The 18,566-nt window shown below is 41.5% G+C and overlaps 1 protein-coding gene across 1 annotated transcript in view; it reads left to right on the forward strand.

Annotated features, from left to right (window-relative positions):
• Chn2 (chimerin 2) overlaps positions 1–18,566 on the forward strand; it is a 277,548-nt gene that overhangs the window by 144,733 nt on the left and 114,249 nt on the right. The window contains exon 3 of the mRNA XM_028864129.2: positions 16,504–16,559. Coding sequence (XP_028719962.1) covers positions 16,504–16,559 — 56 coding nt within the window. The remainder of the gene's footprint in view (positions 1–16,503; positions 16,560–18,566) is intronic.

The following is an 18,566-nucleotide window of genomic DNA, read 5'->3' on the forward strand; positions in this document are numbered from 1 at the left end:
GGCCAACTCATCCAGCTACTCTGGAAATCAGTGTGGAGAATTGTCACAAAGCTAAAACTAAACCTACTATATGACCCAGGTATACCACGCCTTGGCATATGCCAAAAGGACTGGATGTTGTACATCACAGATACTTGCTCAGACGTGTCCATTGCTGTTCTATTCATGAGAGCTGGGAAATGGAATCATCCTAAATGTCCTATAATCAATACAACTGATGAGTGGATAATGAAAGTGTTAGTGTAGATACACTATAAAATACTATTCAGTGGTAAAGAAAAATGACATCATGAACGTGGCTGGTAAATGGATGGAACTAGAAAAGATCGTATTGAATGATGTAACCCAGACCCAGAAAGACAAGCATTGCATGTTTTCTCTCATCTGAGGCTCCTGATCCCAAATCCCCAGATGTTAGTACATAGCCTGGAGTAACTGTAGGAACCAGGAAAATAAAAGGGACCATTGCAGGGTCAGGCTGGGGGACAATAGAGAGTGGAATAGCAGGGTACAAGTGATCTGATCAGGAAAATGGGAAAAATGGAAGGTTCTAATTAGGGAGAAGGAGGGAGATAAACACAGAAGGAGAAAGGACCATAAAATAAAGATGTAAAAAAAATCCATAAGGAATTATAGTACTAACTATCTACCTAAAAATACATTATATATATGTATATATATGTATATATATATATATATATGTCTGTGATTAAATATACATATATAGTTTAAATGAAATTTTCCATCTGGGCTCACAATGTACCACCCAAGAGCCATAGACTAAAAACAACTACAACAAAAACACTACTAGGCACAAGAAGCCCTTTGTCAAGTTGTCCAGGGTTGTCCAAGAGACTCGAAAACATAGACTATTGCTCTTCCACTTGGTTGCCTCTCAGAGGTAGAAGGTACTCCTTATTGCTGAAGATGCTATCCACTTTGGACACAGGGTACAGAGACCTCTGAGCTGAAACTGACCTGAAAGCCTCCCTGGGGACTAAATTTCGTGGTACTATAAGGCATGGTGTTATTCAAGCTTCCAGAGGGAAGTAACCAACAATCCTACCCAACTATAATGCCTACAAACCGCAATAATGACCAGCTTGGCACAATTGCCCCAAGGGTACAGTAGTGGCATGCATAACTTGGTGGTAACCAACAGCTCTTAATTATACTTAAGACCCATTCAACAGAGGGAAATCATGCCCGGTACTGGAAACCTAGCCAGCTACCCAGGGAAGTGATAGATCTTGGAAGAAAAAAACTATACTTTATGACACTTTATTAAACCAGCATGATTCCTGACTACATTCTAAATATCTATCCTTATACCCACAGATAAGTGAAGTCCTGACCCTCATCAAAGAAAGATCTCTTTGTAATAGGAGACCATTACAGAAAACCACAACCAATCAAACTTCAGATTTGGGGAGCCCAGTCCTAACTGACACATCTATACCCCAACTCCTGCACTTACAGTTCAGGGATTATTATGGAGGAGGGGGGATTATAAGAGCCAGAGAAACAGGGAATTTGCTGTGATATTATGTCTACTAGGAATGTCAGAAGCAACATCCAGAAAGTCTCACCAACGACTGCCTCAACACAAGCTGAACAAGGACAACAGCAGACATGCTACACGCAGATGGGAGAAAGCCCAGGAGGCCTCATCCCCACATACAGAACTGCAGGCAATTAAGCAATGCTGAGAGAGGGAGACATCGTCTTCCCCAGGGAAGAGCTCACCAAATGGTTATCCAATACCAAATGGTCAGCTCTGAAAACATGCATACAGCTAACATTATACAGACTGAGCAGGTTGTGTTTAGGAATATATATGCACACACATACTTATTATGTATGTCTATAATAACAGTTAATAAAAAAGAGATTGTTAATCTGAAAGAGACCAAAAGAGAAGTATTTGGGAGGGTTTGGAAGGAAGAAAGGGGAGGGAGATATAATTATATTATAATCTTATATATATTAATATATATTATAATTATATTATGATCTCAAAAAGAAATATTTTTTTTAAGAGAAGAAAGTAACCCCACAGTCTTACCCGTGGACCAGTCTGGCAGAGGCATTTTCTCAAAGGAGACTCCCTCCTCCTGCCACCCTTTTGTCTGTACCTGCAGCTACCCCTGCCTGAGTCCCTCAAGGAGAGACCCATGGTCCTTTATCCTGATGACCCAGGGAAGCTGAATGGCTTCCTCCTGTGCCAGTCCTTGAAGCTCTTGTCCCATGTGGATGCTGTGTCTCTGTAGGACTCCCACAGAACCAGAGTCTCTTCGAAGAAGGCACAGCCATTCCTTCATCAAGTTCCCTGTTATTAGTCCTGGGGACACTGCAGCAACCAGAGCCAGGTGGCCTTGTGACCCCACACTGTCTTTAAGACAGACAGTGTGCAAGAACTAAAGATTTGTTTTCTACTTGTTAATGGTGTTCATGGCAATCAATGTTGTGAAGAAACAGAGGAGCAGAGTGAGGATTGTGTTCTTCACAGGCACAGCTGCCATGGCTTCCCTGAGACACCACAAGAAAGGTGGAGCCCTGAGTGAATGCAGCGACTAACATATGGATATCTCAGGAAAGAGCCAGAGGTGGAGGGCATGGCAAGTGCAAAGGGCCTGAGGTGCAGGAACAACTCAACCAGGACTTTGAAATCAGAAGGTCTCGGTGCAGCTGAGTGTCCTTACATGGATCATTAACCTCTCTGCCTGTCTTTCCTCATCAGAAAAGCAAGGATAGAAACAATACCAGGTTGTGTTTTCTGGGGTTTGTGAAGACACCAAAGTGTTTTCTAGAGTCATCGGCAAGCTCTTAGTAAGCCCTTCCCTTGTCCGTGCCTGCATCCCATCATCCTCTGAGCCTCCACAGAATGCTGACAGTGGTGCCTGGTGGATAGCGGATGCTCACACATTGGCTGATGTGACTTGCAAAGGAGCATTTAGCTCAGACTGCTCTTGTCTTGGGACAGATGCCTGTCCTTAGACTCCTCCATCACAGATGGTGTTCACAAACCCATCCCAAGTCCCCATAGAACTGTTGGCTTCAGGACACACTGACAATGGGAAGAGGGCTGAGATGGGAGTTTTTCTGTGATCCCACTGGAATCTAAACCCCTGTGAGTACAAGGGCAACCTCTGTAGTTTGCATTATTGTCTCTCACAGCCTCATCCTGCTATGAGCCTGCCAATGAGTAAGTGCCCTGCTGGTGCAAAAGGAACAAAGGGACTCCCTGTGCAACCTCCCTGGGGTCTTGCAGAAGGCAAGAGCCCTGTTTCTCTGTCACTGGCCAGCTTGTCCTCATGTCCCCTGTTCACCAGCAGCCTTCCAGACACTGTCTCTCAGAGCCTTTCTCCTAGTTTTGAATAAGCGATAACTACGCATGGTTCCCAAATCAGGACACTAGAGAGATATTCATGGGGAGCTCTTTATTCTGCTGCAGTCCTCTCTCTTTTCATCTTTCAAAGGCAATTGCTTTTCTTACTTCCTTGTTCCTGCCAGAGTTTATTTATACAGACGTAGCAGGAATGAATCTAAACAAACTATTTCTTCTACCCTTCTTACAATGAAACCATTTTTCCTGTATGCATGTGTGCGTGCTCGCTTGCTTGACTGTGTGTGTGTGTGTGTGTGTGTGTGTGTGTGTGTGTGTGTGTGTTTGGATAAAGCAGTCCTCTGCTCTCTGCGGAACACTGGTTCCAGGTCTCCTGCAACTGCTGAAGCTGAGGATGCCCTAGTCCTTTCTGTAAAATCGTGTGGTTAGTATTTGCACACGATGTACACACAACCTCCTATAGATACAAGGAGATTGCCCTAGATGACTTTTAGTGCCAAATACAGTGTGAAATTCCATGTAAACAATAGTTTCCCAATTGTCGGGGGAACACTGATAAGAAAGAGCAATATATGTTCAGTGCGGGCATAGTTTGCTTTCAAATGTCTTCAGTTTAATTGAATCCACAGGTGAGAAAGGCCTGGATGCTGGGGGCTGGCTGGGAGCTGTACTCCCCCCGCCCTTTTTTTGAACCATAATATATAAGCAAAACACCTGTAAGGTTAAAAAAAGAAAGCTTAGACAAAAAGTTATGAGACCACAGAAAAAAAATCTTCAAAATGTAACTGAGCTCATTTTGTATTGGCCATATACTGCATGGCATGGGGCCTGCCCCTAAGTGTGGTTTGTCTATCCAGAGACTCCATTGGAGAAAACTAATTTTTCCTTTGTGAGTGTTTTCATTTGGAGAGAGCTTCCAGGTTGGGGATGGGTGCCTGTGTCCACTTCCCCTCTCAGTACTGAGATCTCATCTGCTTGAGACCTGTGCAGTCCTGTGCATGCAGCCTCAGGATCTGTGAGTTTGATACATGCAGCAGTCCTATTGTGTCTGGAAGGCCTTATTTCCTTGGTGTTGTCTGTCTCTACTGGTTCTTACTTACTTTCTGCCTCCTCTTCCACAGAGTTCCCTGAACCCTGAGGGACAAGTTTAATGGAGACATCCCATTTAGGACTGAGTAATCCAATGTCTCTCACTCTCTGCACATTGTCCAGTTGTGGGTCTCTGTATTTGTTCCCATCTGCTGCAAGAAGAAGCTTCTCTGATGATGGCTGAAAAAAAAAAAAAAAAAAAAAAAAAAACCTGATCTATGAGTATGGCTGAACAGTAATATTTGGTTTATCCTGTAGGTCTCTGGCCTATCAAGTCTCAGGTTTGTGGGCACTTAAACAGTGTTGGGTCTGGGTTCCATTTCATAAACTGGGCTATAAATCCAATCAGATAGTTGTAGCTAGAGTTTTCCTGCCTTGCCCACAGTCAGGACAAATCTTTGTCACCCACCAGTCCCACAGCCACTCAGACCCAACCAAGTAAACACAGAGACTTATATTGCTTCAAACTGTATGACCGTGGCAGGCTTCTTACTAACTGTTCTTATAGCTTAAATTAATCCATTTCTACAAATCTATACCTTGCCACGTGGCTTGTGGCTTACCGGCATCTTTTCATGATGCTTGTCATGGTGGCGGCTGGCAGTGAGTCCTTCTGCCTTTCTGTTTTTTTTTATTTCTCCTCTCTGTTAGTCCCACCTATACTTCCTGCCTAGCCACGGCCAATCAGGTTTTATTTATTGACCAATCAGAGCAACTTGACATACAGACCATCCTACAGCACAGCCAAGTGCAGACCATCTCAAACACCTGCACTCAGGCTAGTGGTCCTAATCATCCTCTATGCGGACCTGCTGGGTAAAGCCACGAGGAACCCAAGAACGGGCTCCCACAGGACATACAGAACATCCCACAGCAGATAGTTATTGGTTACTTCTATAACTTTTGTGCCTCTATTACACCAGCATACCATGCAGATAGATCACTGTTGTAGATCCAAGCCTTTGTATGTGGGTTGGTGATTACCTGTTTTCCTCTGGTAGCATGCAGAGTACCTTCTAGTACCATTAACGCTAGTTAGTAGGAGTAAAGGTTTCAGGTAGGCACTAGCTTTGACTTCTGTGTATTCAGTGAATTATCTAGGGGTTATCGTTAGCAATAGGGCCCTATGATCAGTTTGTAGAGAGAAACCAATAACGCTGGCAATAGCCTAGGTTGCTTGGGGGTTCTTATGGGGCCCCTTTGTTGAAGAACCCAACTAGATGTAAACCATTCCCAACACTGGAGGTTTCATTTGGTGGTGAGTGATGTCTAGTTGGGGCTTTGTCTCCCTGTTATTGGTGATTCGGTTTAGATTTCTTTCATGTACATGTGTAGGAAGAGTTTTTCGTCTAGACTGCTGGCTCCTAAATAACCACATGAAGATTTCTTATTAATTATAAAAGCTAGGCCAATATCTTAGGCTTGTTTTTTGGCTAGCTCTTGTAACTTAACCCATTTCTATTAATCTATGTGCTGTCCTAGGGCTTGTTTACATCATATATGTACTTTTCATGCTGCTGCTTCTGAGTCTGGCTGGTGACTCCTCAGACTCTGCCCTTCTTCTTCTCAGTGTCCTCTTAGTCTGGTTCTCCCACCCAATCTCTTCCTGCCCAGCTATAGGCCAGTTATCTCTTTATTAGCCAATGAGAGAACTACATATTTACAGTGCACAAAGATTGTTCCACCGCATATGTATATATTTTAAGAAGCTTCTACAGTAACAGGTTTACATGTAACCCCTCTAATGGCTCTTAGTTTTATCTGTCCCTCCCCATATACCCTCCCTTACCTCCTCTTCCCTCCCCCTCCCTCTTTGACCCTTCCAATCCAGTCTTCCCCTACCCTCTCCATCCATAACTATCTATTCTATTTCATCTTCCTAGGGAGATCCTTCTCTTCCCCCTAGTCCCTTACTATATATAAAACCACTGTACTTATATAGATTGTAGCCTGCTTTTCAAAGAATTAACAGCTAACATCTACATATAGGAGAATACATATCATATTTATCTTTTGGAGTCTGGGTTACCTCACTGAGGATGATTTTTTTTAGCTCTATCCATTTACCTGCAAATTTCATTTTTTTTAAAGAGTTGGATAATAGTCCAATGTGTAAATGCATCATATTTTCTTTATCAAATCATCTATTTACAGATATCTAGGCTGTTTCTGATTTCTGGCTATTATGAATAGAGCAACAATGAGCATGACTGAGCAAGTGTCCCTGTAGTAGGATGGAGCACCTTTCAATACATGCCCAAAAGTGGTATAGATGGATCTCTAGGTAGATTGGGTTCCAGTTTCCTGAGAAACTGCCACTTATTTCCATAGTGGCTGTACAAGTTTGCACTCCCACCAGCCTCGGATGCGTGTTCCCCTTATCCCACGTCCTCACCAGAATAAGCTGTCGTTTGTTTTATTGATCTTGGCCATTTTGACTGATGTAAGATAAAAATCTCAAAGTAGTATTGATTTTCATTTCCTTGATGACTAAAGATGTTGAACATAGTGTTTCTCAGCCATTTGTGCTTCATCTTTTGATAATTCTCTATTTAGAGCTGTACTTCATTTTTATTTGGGTTATTTTCTTGATGTTAGTTTTATTTAGTTCTTTATATATTTTGGATATTAGCTCTCTATTGAATGTGTAGTTCATAAAAAAATCTTTTCTCATTCTGCAGTCTGCCATGTTGTCTGAATGATTTTGTCCTTTGCCATACTGAAGCTTTTCAGCTTCATGAAGTCCCATTTATTATTATTTTTTGTTCTTAGTGGTGGTGCTAATGGTGTCCTGTTCAGAAAGTTGCTTCCTGTGCCAATGAGTTCAACATTATTCCCCACTTTTTTTTTCTATCAGATTTGGTTTATCTGACCTTCTGGTTGAGGTCTTTGATCCATTTGGAATTGAATTTTGTGTAGAGTGATAAGCATTTATCTATTTACATTCTCCTACATGCAGCCATACAGTTTGACCAGCACAACTTGTTAGAGATGCTATCTGTTTTTGTTTCAGTATTTATGGCTTCTTTATAAAAAATCAGATGTCCATAGGTCTGCAGATTTATTTATAGGTCTTTAATTTTATTCCATTGATCAACATGTCTGCTTTTGTGCCAATTCCATGCTGGTTTTATTACTACAGTGTTGTAGTACAGTTTGAGATTGGGAATGATGGTACATCCAGCAGTTCTTTTATTATTCAGGACTGTTTTAACTATTCTGGTTTTTTTTTTTTTTTTTTTTTTTTGTGTGTGTGTGTGTGTGTGTGTGTGTGTGTGTGTGTGTGTTTACATATGATGCTGAAAATTGTCCTTTCAAGTTCTGTGAAGAATTGTGTTGGAATTTTGATGGGGATTGCATTTGAATCTGTAGATTGCTTTTGGTAGGTCTATTTTCATTACATCTATCCTACTGATCCATGAGCATGGGAAATTCTTCCATCCTCTGATATCTTCTTCAATTTCTTTCTTCAATATCTTAATATTTTTTCTTATACAAGTCTTTCACTTGCTTGGTTAGAGTTACCCTAAGATATGTTTTTGGAAGCTATTGTAAAAGGTGCTGTTTCTCTGATTTCTTTCTCATTCCAGTTGTCATTTGTATATAGGAAGGCTACTGGTTTCTGTAGGTTTTGTTTTTAGATCTTGCTACTGTGCTGAAAATCTTTATCAGCTGTGGGGGTTTCCTGGTAGAGTTCTTAGGGTTCTTTATGTATATAATCATATCATCTACAGATAAAGATGCTTTGACATCTTCCTTTCTGATTTGTATCCACGTTTGTCTTCTTCACTTGCCTTACTGCTCTAGATAAAACTCCAAGTATTTTGTTGCTGGTGGCCATGTCAGAGGAGCAGCAGGTGGTAATTAAGATTCAGGAATTCATGTCACCATGATGCAAGGCACTGATGGGCAAATCTCAAATAGGCAAGACCCTGAGGGCTTCAGCTCCAGAGTGTCTCTTGCTACTGATGTGCCTTTACATGTTTGCTGCTGCTGTTTTTCTCTAGTATCTGGCATGGTGTGAATGGGTGTGGGGATCCCCACTGCCTTTAATGTACTGTGATTATTTCATGGAAATATCCTGTTCTGCTGGGCATTTTTACTTGTGGATTATGATGAAGATGATTTCCTCTTAAGCTGTACTGTTTAATTGAAGTAATGATTTTTTGCAATAATAGTGCTAGCTTAAATAAAATTTTGATGATTAAGGGTTTTAAATAGTTATATAAGGGATTATGATAGAGGTTAGTTTAGTGGGAAAATTAATATAGGTAAAGGCAGGATATAGTGTTGCCACTGCCCCTGATAAAGCAGGGGCTGCAGAGGATAGAAAGTAAGAGCAAAAAGTGTCAGGCACCTAGGACTTACGAGTTTCTCTTAAGTAGCTGTATAGACTGTGGCTTGGGTTAATGATTAGGGAAAACAACTGAGTCCCCCGGAAATTAGGCTAGCTCAAGTTCTTTCAATCTTAATGTTGGGAGATGTGTTCACAGGTTTTGATGAGCATCATAGCTAAAACAAAGCTTTAAATAATGACTTAAGGTTAGGTTAAGATTTTTTGTTGTTGTTGTTATTAATGGTTTTGAGGTAGAAAAGTCTTGGGGAACAATTTAAGGTTTAGAAAGGCACACTTTTAATAGTTGAGTAAGGGACTCATTGAGATCGGGGAACGAAAACAAAGACAGCCTAGCTATTGCTGGCTGATGTACCTTTCTTGCTAGCATGGATTGGTGATTAAGGGTGATGATTAATTCCTTGTGCCCATTTCTGCCTTCAGCTTCTTGATATAAAAAACTGTTGATGAGGGGGTATACACCCTGAGGATTTAAAGTAGAGCCGACTGTTTTTCATATATAAAAGTTTAGATTTGTGATTCTTTTAAGATTTTTTTATAAGATTGTCCTTTGAGATAAATAATAAAATTGCAATATAATTGCAAAATGTAGCCTGCCAGTAAAAGAACTGGCTGAGAAAAACACCCTGCTTGCTTACACTTTGTTAATCTGTAACAAGTTGTTTGTACATGAATTTATGTATGCTCTTGGGGATAATTTGGGTTTTTGAAAATATGCTGTTTTTTACTTGTATTCAAATCATTCACTTAAAGAGTACAATGTAACCACATTGTAATTTTTGTACTGCTTGAAAGATTTTGCTGAGATATATAAGCTGTAAGGAAAAAAATTAAGAATACACAGAAGGGATACATCTGGATAAGAGGTAAGAAAAGAAATAAAGGAGATGAGAGAGAGATGAGAGACTGTAAAGGGGTGTGTGTGTGTGTGTGTGTGTGTGTGTGTGTGTGTGTGTGTGTGTCCATGTCCCTTTTTTTTTTTTTTTTTTCTGGCCCCAGAGAGTTAAGTTTTATTCCCTCAGATAGAAAAGTCAAATTGAGTAACTAGTCCACCGACTCCATGGCTCCCCCTCAATTCCAGAGCTGTTGAAGGCTGGTCCTCATAGCAGCACGATATTGACTGGGTATGGAGAGAATGGACAACCATGTTCCTGATTTTAGTGGAAATGCTTTGAGTTTCTCTCCATTTAGGTTAATGTTGACTGTAAGCTTGCTGTAAACTGCCTTTATTATGTTGAATATGTTCCTTATATTTCTAATCTCTCCAAGACTTTTATCATGAAGGAATGTTGGGTTTTGTCATAGGCTTTTCCTGCATCTAATAATATGATCATGTGGATTCATGATGGGATACATTTAATATCTTATGTATGTTGAACCATCCCTACATCTCTGGTATGATCCTACTTGTCCTAGTTTGGGTTATTATTGCTATGATAAAATACCATGACCAAAAGCAATTTAGAGAGAAAAGTTTGCATTTGGCTTATGCTTCCACATCCATAGTCCATCATTGAATAAAATCAGGGCAGGAACTCAAACAGGGTAGGAACCTGGATTCAGGAGCTGATGCAGGGGCCATGGAGGGGTGCTGCTTACTATCTTGCTCTCCATGGCTTGCTCAGCTCATTTTCTTATAGAACCCAGGACTACCAGCCCAGGGGAGGCCTCACCCACAGGAGGCTGGGTCTCTCCCATCAATCAATAATTTAGAAAATGCTTTACAGGCTTGTCTATAGCCCAATCTTATACAGGTATTCTCTCAATTGGGATTCCCTCCTCTCAGGTAACCCTAGCCTGTATTGAGTTGTCATAAAATTAGACAACATACTACTTGATCACGGTATATCATCTTTTTGATGTGTACTTACATTTAGTTTGAAAATGTTTTATTGAGAATTTTACATCTGTGTTACAGGAAATTGATCTGTAATTTTTTCTTTGTTATATCATTATGTGGTTTGGGTGTCAGGATAATTGTGGTCTCACAGAGTTACACAATGTCCCTTCTATTTCTATTTTATGGAGTAATTTAAAGAGTATTGACATTAATTATGGTTTGAAAATCTGGTAGAATTTTATGATAAATCTACCTGGCCCTAAGCTTTTTGGTTGGGAGACTTTTAATTACTGCTTCTATTTTACTAGGGGAAATAGGTCTGTTCAAATTGCTCATCTGATCTTGATTTAACTTTAGTAGGTAGTGTTTACCAAGAAATTTACCATTAGATTTTTCCAATTTGGTGAAGTACAGATTTTTAAAGTATGTCCTCAGGATTCTCTAGATGTCCTTATATTCCTCTTCCCTCTAATTTTATTAATTTGGATCCTCTTTCTCCATATTTTGTTTGATTTGGCTAAGGGTTTATCAATATGACTGATTTTCCTTAAAGAACCAACTCTGTTTCATTAATTCTTTGTATTTTTTTTATTTGTTTGCTTCTATTTAATTAATTTCAGCCCTGAGTTAGTTTATTTCTTGCTGTCTACTTTTTTTGGTGTGATTTCTTCTTTTTGTTCTAGAACCTTCAGCTATGCCATTAAGTGCCAGAATGTTTTGTAGGCACCTAGTGCCATGAACTTGACTCTTAACATCACTTTCATGTGACCCATAAGTTTGAATATGTTGTGTTTTCATTGTCATTCAATTATGAAGTTTTTAATTATCTTCCTGATTTCTATCTTAACCCAGTTTTCATTCAGTAGTGAGTTGTTCAGTTCCATGAGTTTATAAGTTTTCTGTTGCTGTTGATTCCAGCTCATGCCCATGGTGATCTGTTAGGATGCAGGGTGTTGTTTCAATTTTCATGTGTGTGTGTTGAGACTTTTCTTTGTGACCAAGTATTGTGGCCAGTTTTGGAGAGAGTTCTGTGAGATGTTGAGAAGAAGGAATATTCTTTTATGTTTGTGTGAAGTGTTCTGTAAATATTTGCTAGGTCTGTGCAATTAATGACAACTTTTAGCTGCAACATTTCTCTAGTTTTTGTCTGGATGACCTGTATATTGGCAAGAGTGGGGTACTGAAGTCACCCACTATCACTGTGTGAGGGTCAGTATTTAATTTTAGCCATAGAAGTATTTCTTTTAAGAATCTGGGTGCTCTTGTATTTCATATATAATGTTTAGAACGACAATATCCTCTTGGTGAATTTTTTCTTTGATGAGTATATAGTAGCCTTCCCTATCTCTTCTGATTAGTTTTTGTTTGAGTCTATATTGTCAGATGTTAAAATGGCTATGACAGCTTGATTCTCAAGTCCATTTGCTTGCAATATCTTTTTCCATCCTTTTTCCTGAGGTGATATCTATGCTCTATGGTAAGGTGTGTTTCTTAGATGTAGCAGAAGGATGGATCTTGTTTTTGAATGTTTTTGAATGGATGTTGAGAGTTATGTGTGCTGATTGCACTGTTTGTTGATTCCCATTATTTTGTTGTTATGGTATGGGAGTTTTTCCTTCTCTTTTGATTGGAGTTATTTATTCCTTGTGTTTTCTTGGGTGTGATTAACCTCTTCTGGTTAAAGTTTTCCTTCTAGTGCCTTATATAGAGCTGGATTTTTAGATAGATACTGCTTAAAATCAGCTTTATTGTGAAATGTTTTTCTTTCTTCATCTATTGTGATTGAAGTTATTGTTGTGTATGGTAGTCTGGCCTGCATCTGTGGTCTCTTCAAGTTTGTAGAACATCTGTCCAACCCCTTCTGGCTTTTAGAGTCTCTACTGAGAAGTCAGGTGTTACTCTAATGGGTCTGTCTTTATATGTTACTTGGTCTTTTCCCTTGAAGCTTTTACTATTATTTCTTTGTTCTGTACATTTAGTAATTTGATAATTATGTGTCGTGGGGAATTTCTTTTCTAGATCAGTCTGTTTGGGTTTCTGTATACTTCTTGTACCTTTATAGGTACCTCATTCTTTAGGTTAGGGAAATTTTCTTCTATGATTTTGCTGAAAATATTTTCTGTGCCTTTGATAAGGTTTTTTTCTCCTTCCTCCACTCCTATTATTTATAGATTTGCTCTTTTTATAGTATCTGAGATTTCCTTGATATTGGTGCTTGCGTTTTTTAAATGTAACATTTTCTTTGACTGAGGTAAACATTTCTTTTCTCTGGTCTTCAGTGCCTGAGATTCTCTCTTCCGCGACTTGTAATCTCTTGGAGAGGTTTACCTCTGAGTGTTTTGATTGACTCCCTGAATTTTTCATTCTCAGTTTTCCTCGGTTTGGCTTTTCTTTAGTGATTCTATTTCTACTTTCACGAATTGAACTGCTTTTATCATTTTATTCCACTGTGTATTTGGCTGTGGGTTGCCTAACAGGAAGTGCTTCTGAGAACCTGCCATCTGTGGCCACTGGGAGTCCCTGGTGGAATGTGTTTCCAGGGACTGAGGGCTAACACAAAGGACTGGGGATGGACTAATAAGGGGGTGCTGAAAGGGTCCATAGGAAGGATGAAAGCTGGGTCTGACATGAGGTTCCCTGGAGTCCACAGGGAATGGAGTCAGGGAGGGAGGACAGGCCCTTGCTAGTGGTCTCTGTGTACTCTGTGTGTGTGTGTGTGTGTGTGTGTGTGTGTGTGTGTGTGTGTGTGTGTGTTTTAACCCTGCTTTTTTAACTGAATAGAACATCTAAACACCAATCCATATCGGGGCCAGAGAGCTCCACAGTCCTCACTGAAGGAGCCAGGTTTCTACAATGAGGTGCACCAGAGCTCAGACAGCGATTCCCTCCCGATGTTAGAAGAGCTTGTATCTTGCCAGCTCTGCATTTGCTGTCCTGTTTCATGCAAATATTTCTCTTTTCTGGGTTCCTCACAAAATATGACCGGCTTCTCACAGAAGGGTATGATTTGATTTGATTTACGGGCACAGCACCTCAATAAATATTTGAGGTAGAAGACAAAAGTAAACATAGTCACTTTCCTCATGTCAGGACTCAGGAGACTCAGGAAGAGAGACAATCCTCTTCAAAACTCTCCCCAGTTACTACAGTAATTATCTAGTGAGACAAGCCATGCGAAGGAAGGACCAAGCATTGTGAGGGCGCAGAAGAGCCGATGTCCTCAATGTGCTGTTAGAGAGCTGGATAAGATGGCTGAGCACAGTTGATATTTGAACTGAAGTCATGATGACGACGAGCAGAGAACTGGAGATACAGAGGGAAGATGGGGGATAGCGTGGGGTAAGGTGCTGTGTGTACAAAGGTCCTAAGGTTGAAGGGAACACTGTGTGTCTGGAAAAAGAGAGGAAACAACATGGTTAAGAAACAAGTGTGGTGTGTGGTGAGGCGAGAGCATGTGGGGCCTTGTACTGGACCAGGCACTCAGCTCTTGAAGGTGAAGCCCTGGGAGCCACTCAGCAGGCCTCTAGGATGTTGGGTGTATGAGCTGGTACTTCAGGAAGGGTTCCGAGTAGAGACGGAGCCTTGGAAATGTAAGTCACACATGAAGTGTTGGATGTGGCCAGTGTCTGAGGGATGGAGAGGGGGAATGGGACCTGCAGATGGTCTAAAATCAGCCTTGGGTACCCCTCCCCCTGTAGTCAATGAGGAAGAAGAGGAAGAGGAGGCAGCATGAGACCTGCAAACCACAAACCCCAATATGAGGAAAGATGAGAGGGTAGTCCCTCAGAGGCCAGGGAAAAGGGAGGTGCTGACCAAGCAGTCCACAGACTGACAGCGGCATGGACTCACCGCTCATCATCCCCCCGGGGCCTCCGTTCCATACACTGCTTCATCGGGACCTGCAGGCTCTTCCTTCAAATTAGAGTCGGTTGGTGGGAGGCCATCTCTTTTAGCTGTCTTACTTGGTGTCTTTCTGAGCGAAGAAGTTATGCTGAGCTCTGCTGTCTTTCCATACCTGGGTGCGTTTTTCCTTGGGTGGCTTATGCACATGGGCAGCTCACTCTTGGAAATATAGCAGATTCTAACACTGGGAAGGGGGACCTAGTTTGCTCTATGCTGGTACTGTGGAATCCACATCTAATTGGGTAAGAAAACATCCATGTTGAGCTGAAGGCACTAGGGAGCTGTCATGATCGATGAAGTCCCATAGTTTTCATGCCTGTATCCACACTCTGGCTGCCTCTCCTTTAAGATTCTTCTGTTTTATTTTTAGGACCAAGATTAAATAGGAAATCTGTACTTGTATTATTTATTGTGTTTCCTTAAAATACCTTATAGAATTTAGGTTTTTACCTTTTTATAGACTTACTCTGTCTAAAATTAGTTTCTTCCTCTTCAACGTTCCGCATATAAGATTAACTTGGTTTGTTTCCAACCTCTGTTTTCATGGCACTAGAGTCTGAAAGAATTGGCATAGGGTAGCCGTTCCCTTAAAGAGAATAATCAGGGCTGAGGTTCAGCTCAGTGGTAGAGTGCTTGCCTAGACAGGGAGGAAGGGATGGAGAGGGTGACTCAGAGCAGTCCAGCAGAAGAAGGCCCCCTCCTCGTGGTCTGGAAATGCCCAGGTAATTGTCTGGTGAGCTGTGTTGTATGCAGTCACCTGTTTTGTGCAGGCCTGTGTCCGGTTTGCACTCCAGTGCTGAGGTCAAAATGCCATGAACGAAAGCAACCTGAGGAGAAAAGTGCTTCTCTGCCTCCCATGTCCTGATCACAGTTGATTACTGAAGGGAAGTAGGGGGAGGGGGCAGGAACCTGGAGGCGGGACTGAAGCGGAAGCCATGGAGGAGTGCTTGCTTACTGGCTTGCTCATCATGACTTGCTCAGACTGTTTTCTTACACACCCCAGGACCACCAGCCCAAAGGTGGCACCACCGTAGTGGACTGGGCCCTCCCGTATCAGTCATTAATCAAGAAAATGCCCCCACAGACTTGCTCCTAAATCAATCTTACGGTGGTGTTTTCTCAATTTAAATTCCTCCTCCCTGATGACCCTGGTTTGTGAGTGGATAAAAATTTAACCAGGATGCATACCTGCCATTTAAGTAGGTTTAGATACTTATTCCTTAAGATGTGAGAGCACCCAGGAAAGAGAAAAGGCAGCAGATGGGAAGTGGTGAATTGAATGAGAATCCATAGTGAGAGCCAGGGCAAAGGTGGAGAGGTGTGTGTGTGTGTGTGTGTGTGTGTGTGTGTGTGTGTGTGTGTGGCCAGGGGCGGGGGCAGGGGAGGACAGAGAGAGACAGAGACATAGAAAAACACAGACACAGGGAGACTTGGTATTTCCTTCACTCACAGAATCCAATGTCTTTGTGAATAACTGTAATATTTCAGAAAATGATATTCCCCGGTACCAGCTCTTCCCTAGCTACATCAGGAGCCATCAGCATTTAAATTCATGGAGCCTGTTATATCATCCTACACCCAGGTACTCACAAGCAGAATTTCATCTCTAAAATAATCAAAAGCATTTTACCTGCATCTAGCCTCCCAAGAAAGCCATAGACTGAACAACGCCAGCAACAATTATGAAGCTAAATTGGCTTTATAAGAGCAAAAAAAATCAATTTTGCTGGTTTGCATTCCGTAACTCATTTCCATATAAATGAGCTGACTTCTGACTTCGCCCAGTCTGAAGAATGTGTCTGTACTCTGGGTTTTCTGTTGTTGTTGTTGTTTTGGTTTTGTGGTTGCTGCTGTTGTGTTCTATCTGTGGTCCTGAGGATGAATCTGGCAGGGAATATGTAAAGGTGTGTGGCTTAGGCAATGCGGTTTCCTAATTATAATCATCTTTTTTTTTTTTTTTCCTTTTGGCAGTGTATCAGCTGCAGCAAGAGGCGCCTCGTCCCAAGAGGATCATTTGTCCCCGGGAGGTCGGTACTCAGCTCTTCCCAGTACACCTTGTTAAGTGTGATGAATTGGCAGCGGAGTACCGCTGGTGCTGGAGGGACTTCGAGTTTCCTGGGGGGTGATTTCTATTAATGTTTGGCACAGTGTCACCAAACTGAATATCTTTATAACTATGTCTCGAAATTCCATGTTATCTCAATACCTGGTTTTTACAAACTGTGAATCAAATGTCTCGCGTTTGTAACAAATGAAGAGACAAACTAAGCTCTTTGTAAATACCACAAAATGTGTAACATGGTTGTTTGTATCATAGTTGCTCTGACTCTTTTAAGGATTTTTTATTAACGTGTATTAATTGAATACAATTATGAGTTTCATTGTGACATTTTATACATGTATATAATGTGTTCACTCCCATATCCCTTCTTGTCCCCATCCCACTGATCTCCTTCCTCTTCCCAACTAGCCCCACCCTCACTGTGTGTGTGTGTGTGTGTGTGTGTATGTGTGTGTGTGTGTGTGTGTGTGTGTGTGTGTGTGTATGTCCATCCTGGCTAGTTTCATTAGGGTTGGTTACAGGAGCCTGGGCACCATATGGAAAGCTATAATACTATGGAAAGATGACTCTCGCTCTCCTAGGGACCATTTAATAATGCAGATCCTGAGGTCTTATGCAGGTAATCAGCGACGATATGAGACCAAGGGTCCCAGCAGTCATATCACACCCAGAAGACTGTTCACAACACTCCACCCCTTGTCCCTGCTCTTATGTTCTTGCCACCCTCTCTCCAGCAATGTTACCTGAGCTTTGGAGGGGCGATGCAGATGTCCCGTTTATGGCTTGGCATTCAATGATCGCTTAAGTTTAACAATCTGACCTGCTAGGAGCCCCTACAGTTAATGCTCCCCCTACCTAGAAAAAAGCCTCTCTAGCCAAAGATGACAACAGCAGTTATTTAGAAGGCAATTTGATGGTTACGACATGGCCATTTAGCACAGCAAAAGCTGTGGCTTCCCTTCTAGGGCTTCTGACCGCTCCATCTGTGACATGTGACCAGGTGTAGGAGGACATGTTTGATCCTTTTAATATGGTCAGTTGTGAAATGTTTTTAGAAAACACAGTACAAAACTGATAAATACATGGGTATTTCCAGTACCTGTAGTTAGCAAATCATATAGTTTTGTCATATTTACTTGAAATGTTTTCATTAAGGAATTTTTTTTATTCATTTTACATACCAACCAGAGATCCCCCTCTCTTCCCTCCTCCTGCCCCTCCAGCCCATCCCGCCATTCCCTCCTCCAACAAGGTATGGCCTCCCACGGGGAGTCAGCAGCTGCTTACTTGAATTTTTTAAAATAATAAAGCTATTTGTGGGAAGGAAATATGTTTCAACCCTGGAAACAGCTTTCAGAATATATTCATTTATAAAAATCCCACCAAGCTCACAGGAGTTTCCGTTGCCCTGGTTCATGAATCAGCTTGTTCATCACTTGGGGTACCAGCGAGATTGGAAGAGCGAGATCAAGGTTCTGTTTTCTATTCACATCCCGACCAGTGTGTGTATAGCCCACCTAGCACCCTTCAAACCAAAGGCTGGTGGGTCCTGGTTTCTGTGGCTGTTGCTTTAGTTAAATATAGAACAGCAGCATGCTTTTACAGCTCTCTGTGGGCCCTGGCAAGGCAAGGAGCCCCGTCCCCACACTCCTGAGACTCGTCAAGGAACATCAGGGATTTCTCGGTGGGTTTTGAAGCCATTTCAAAGACTTTGGTACATGCAAAGCCCCGTCTCCACGGCTACCTCATCGCCCTTCCGCAGTTACCTTGTCACAAGTTAGCCAGTTTTATACATACAATTTTACTTCTGTGGAAGGGGCTGAAATTCATCAAGGAATCGTGATTTTAATAGAGACTAGACTTTCTCATCCCGGGAATGTCACTAGAGAGAAGATCGGATGATGATGAGAAAAGTCTAAGATGACTTCCAGTTCACTTGGTGGCCTGATCTTGTCACCGGCTCCTCAGTGTG

Source organism: Peromyscus leucopus, chromosome 3 (genome assembly GCF_004664715.2).
Source record: "Peromyscus leucopus breed LL Stock chromosome 3, UCI_PerLeu_2.1, whole genome shotgun sequence".
Taxonomy (NCBI): domain Eukaryota; kingdom Metazoa; phylum Chordata; class Mammalia; order Rodentia; family Cricetidae; genus Peromyscus; species Peromyscus leucopus.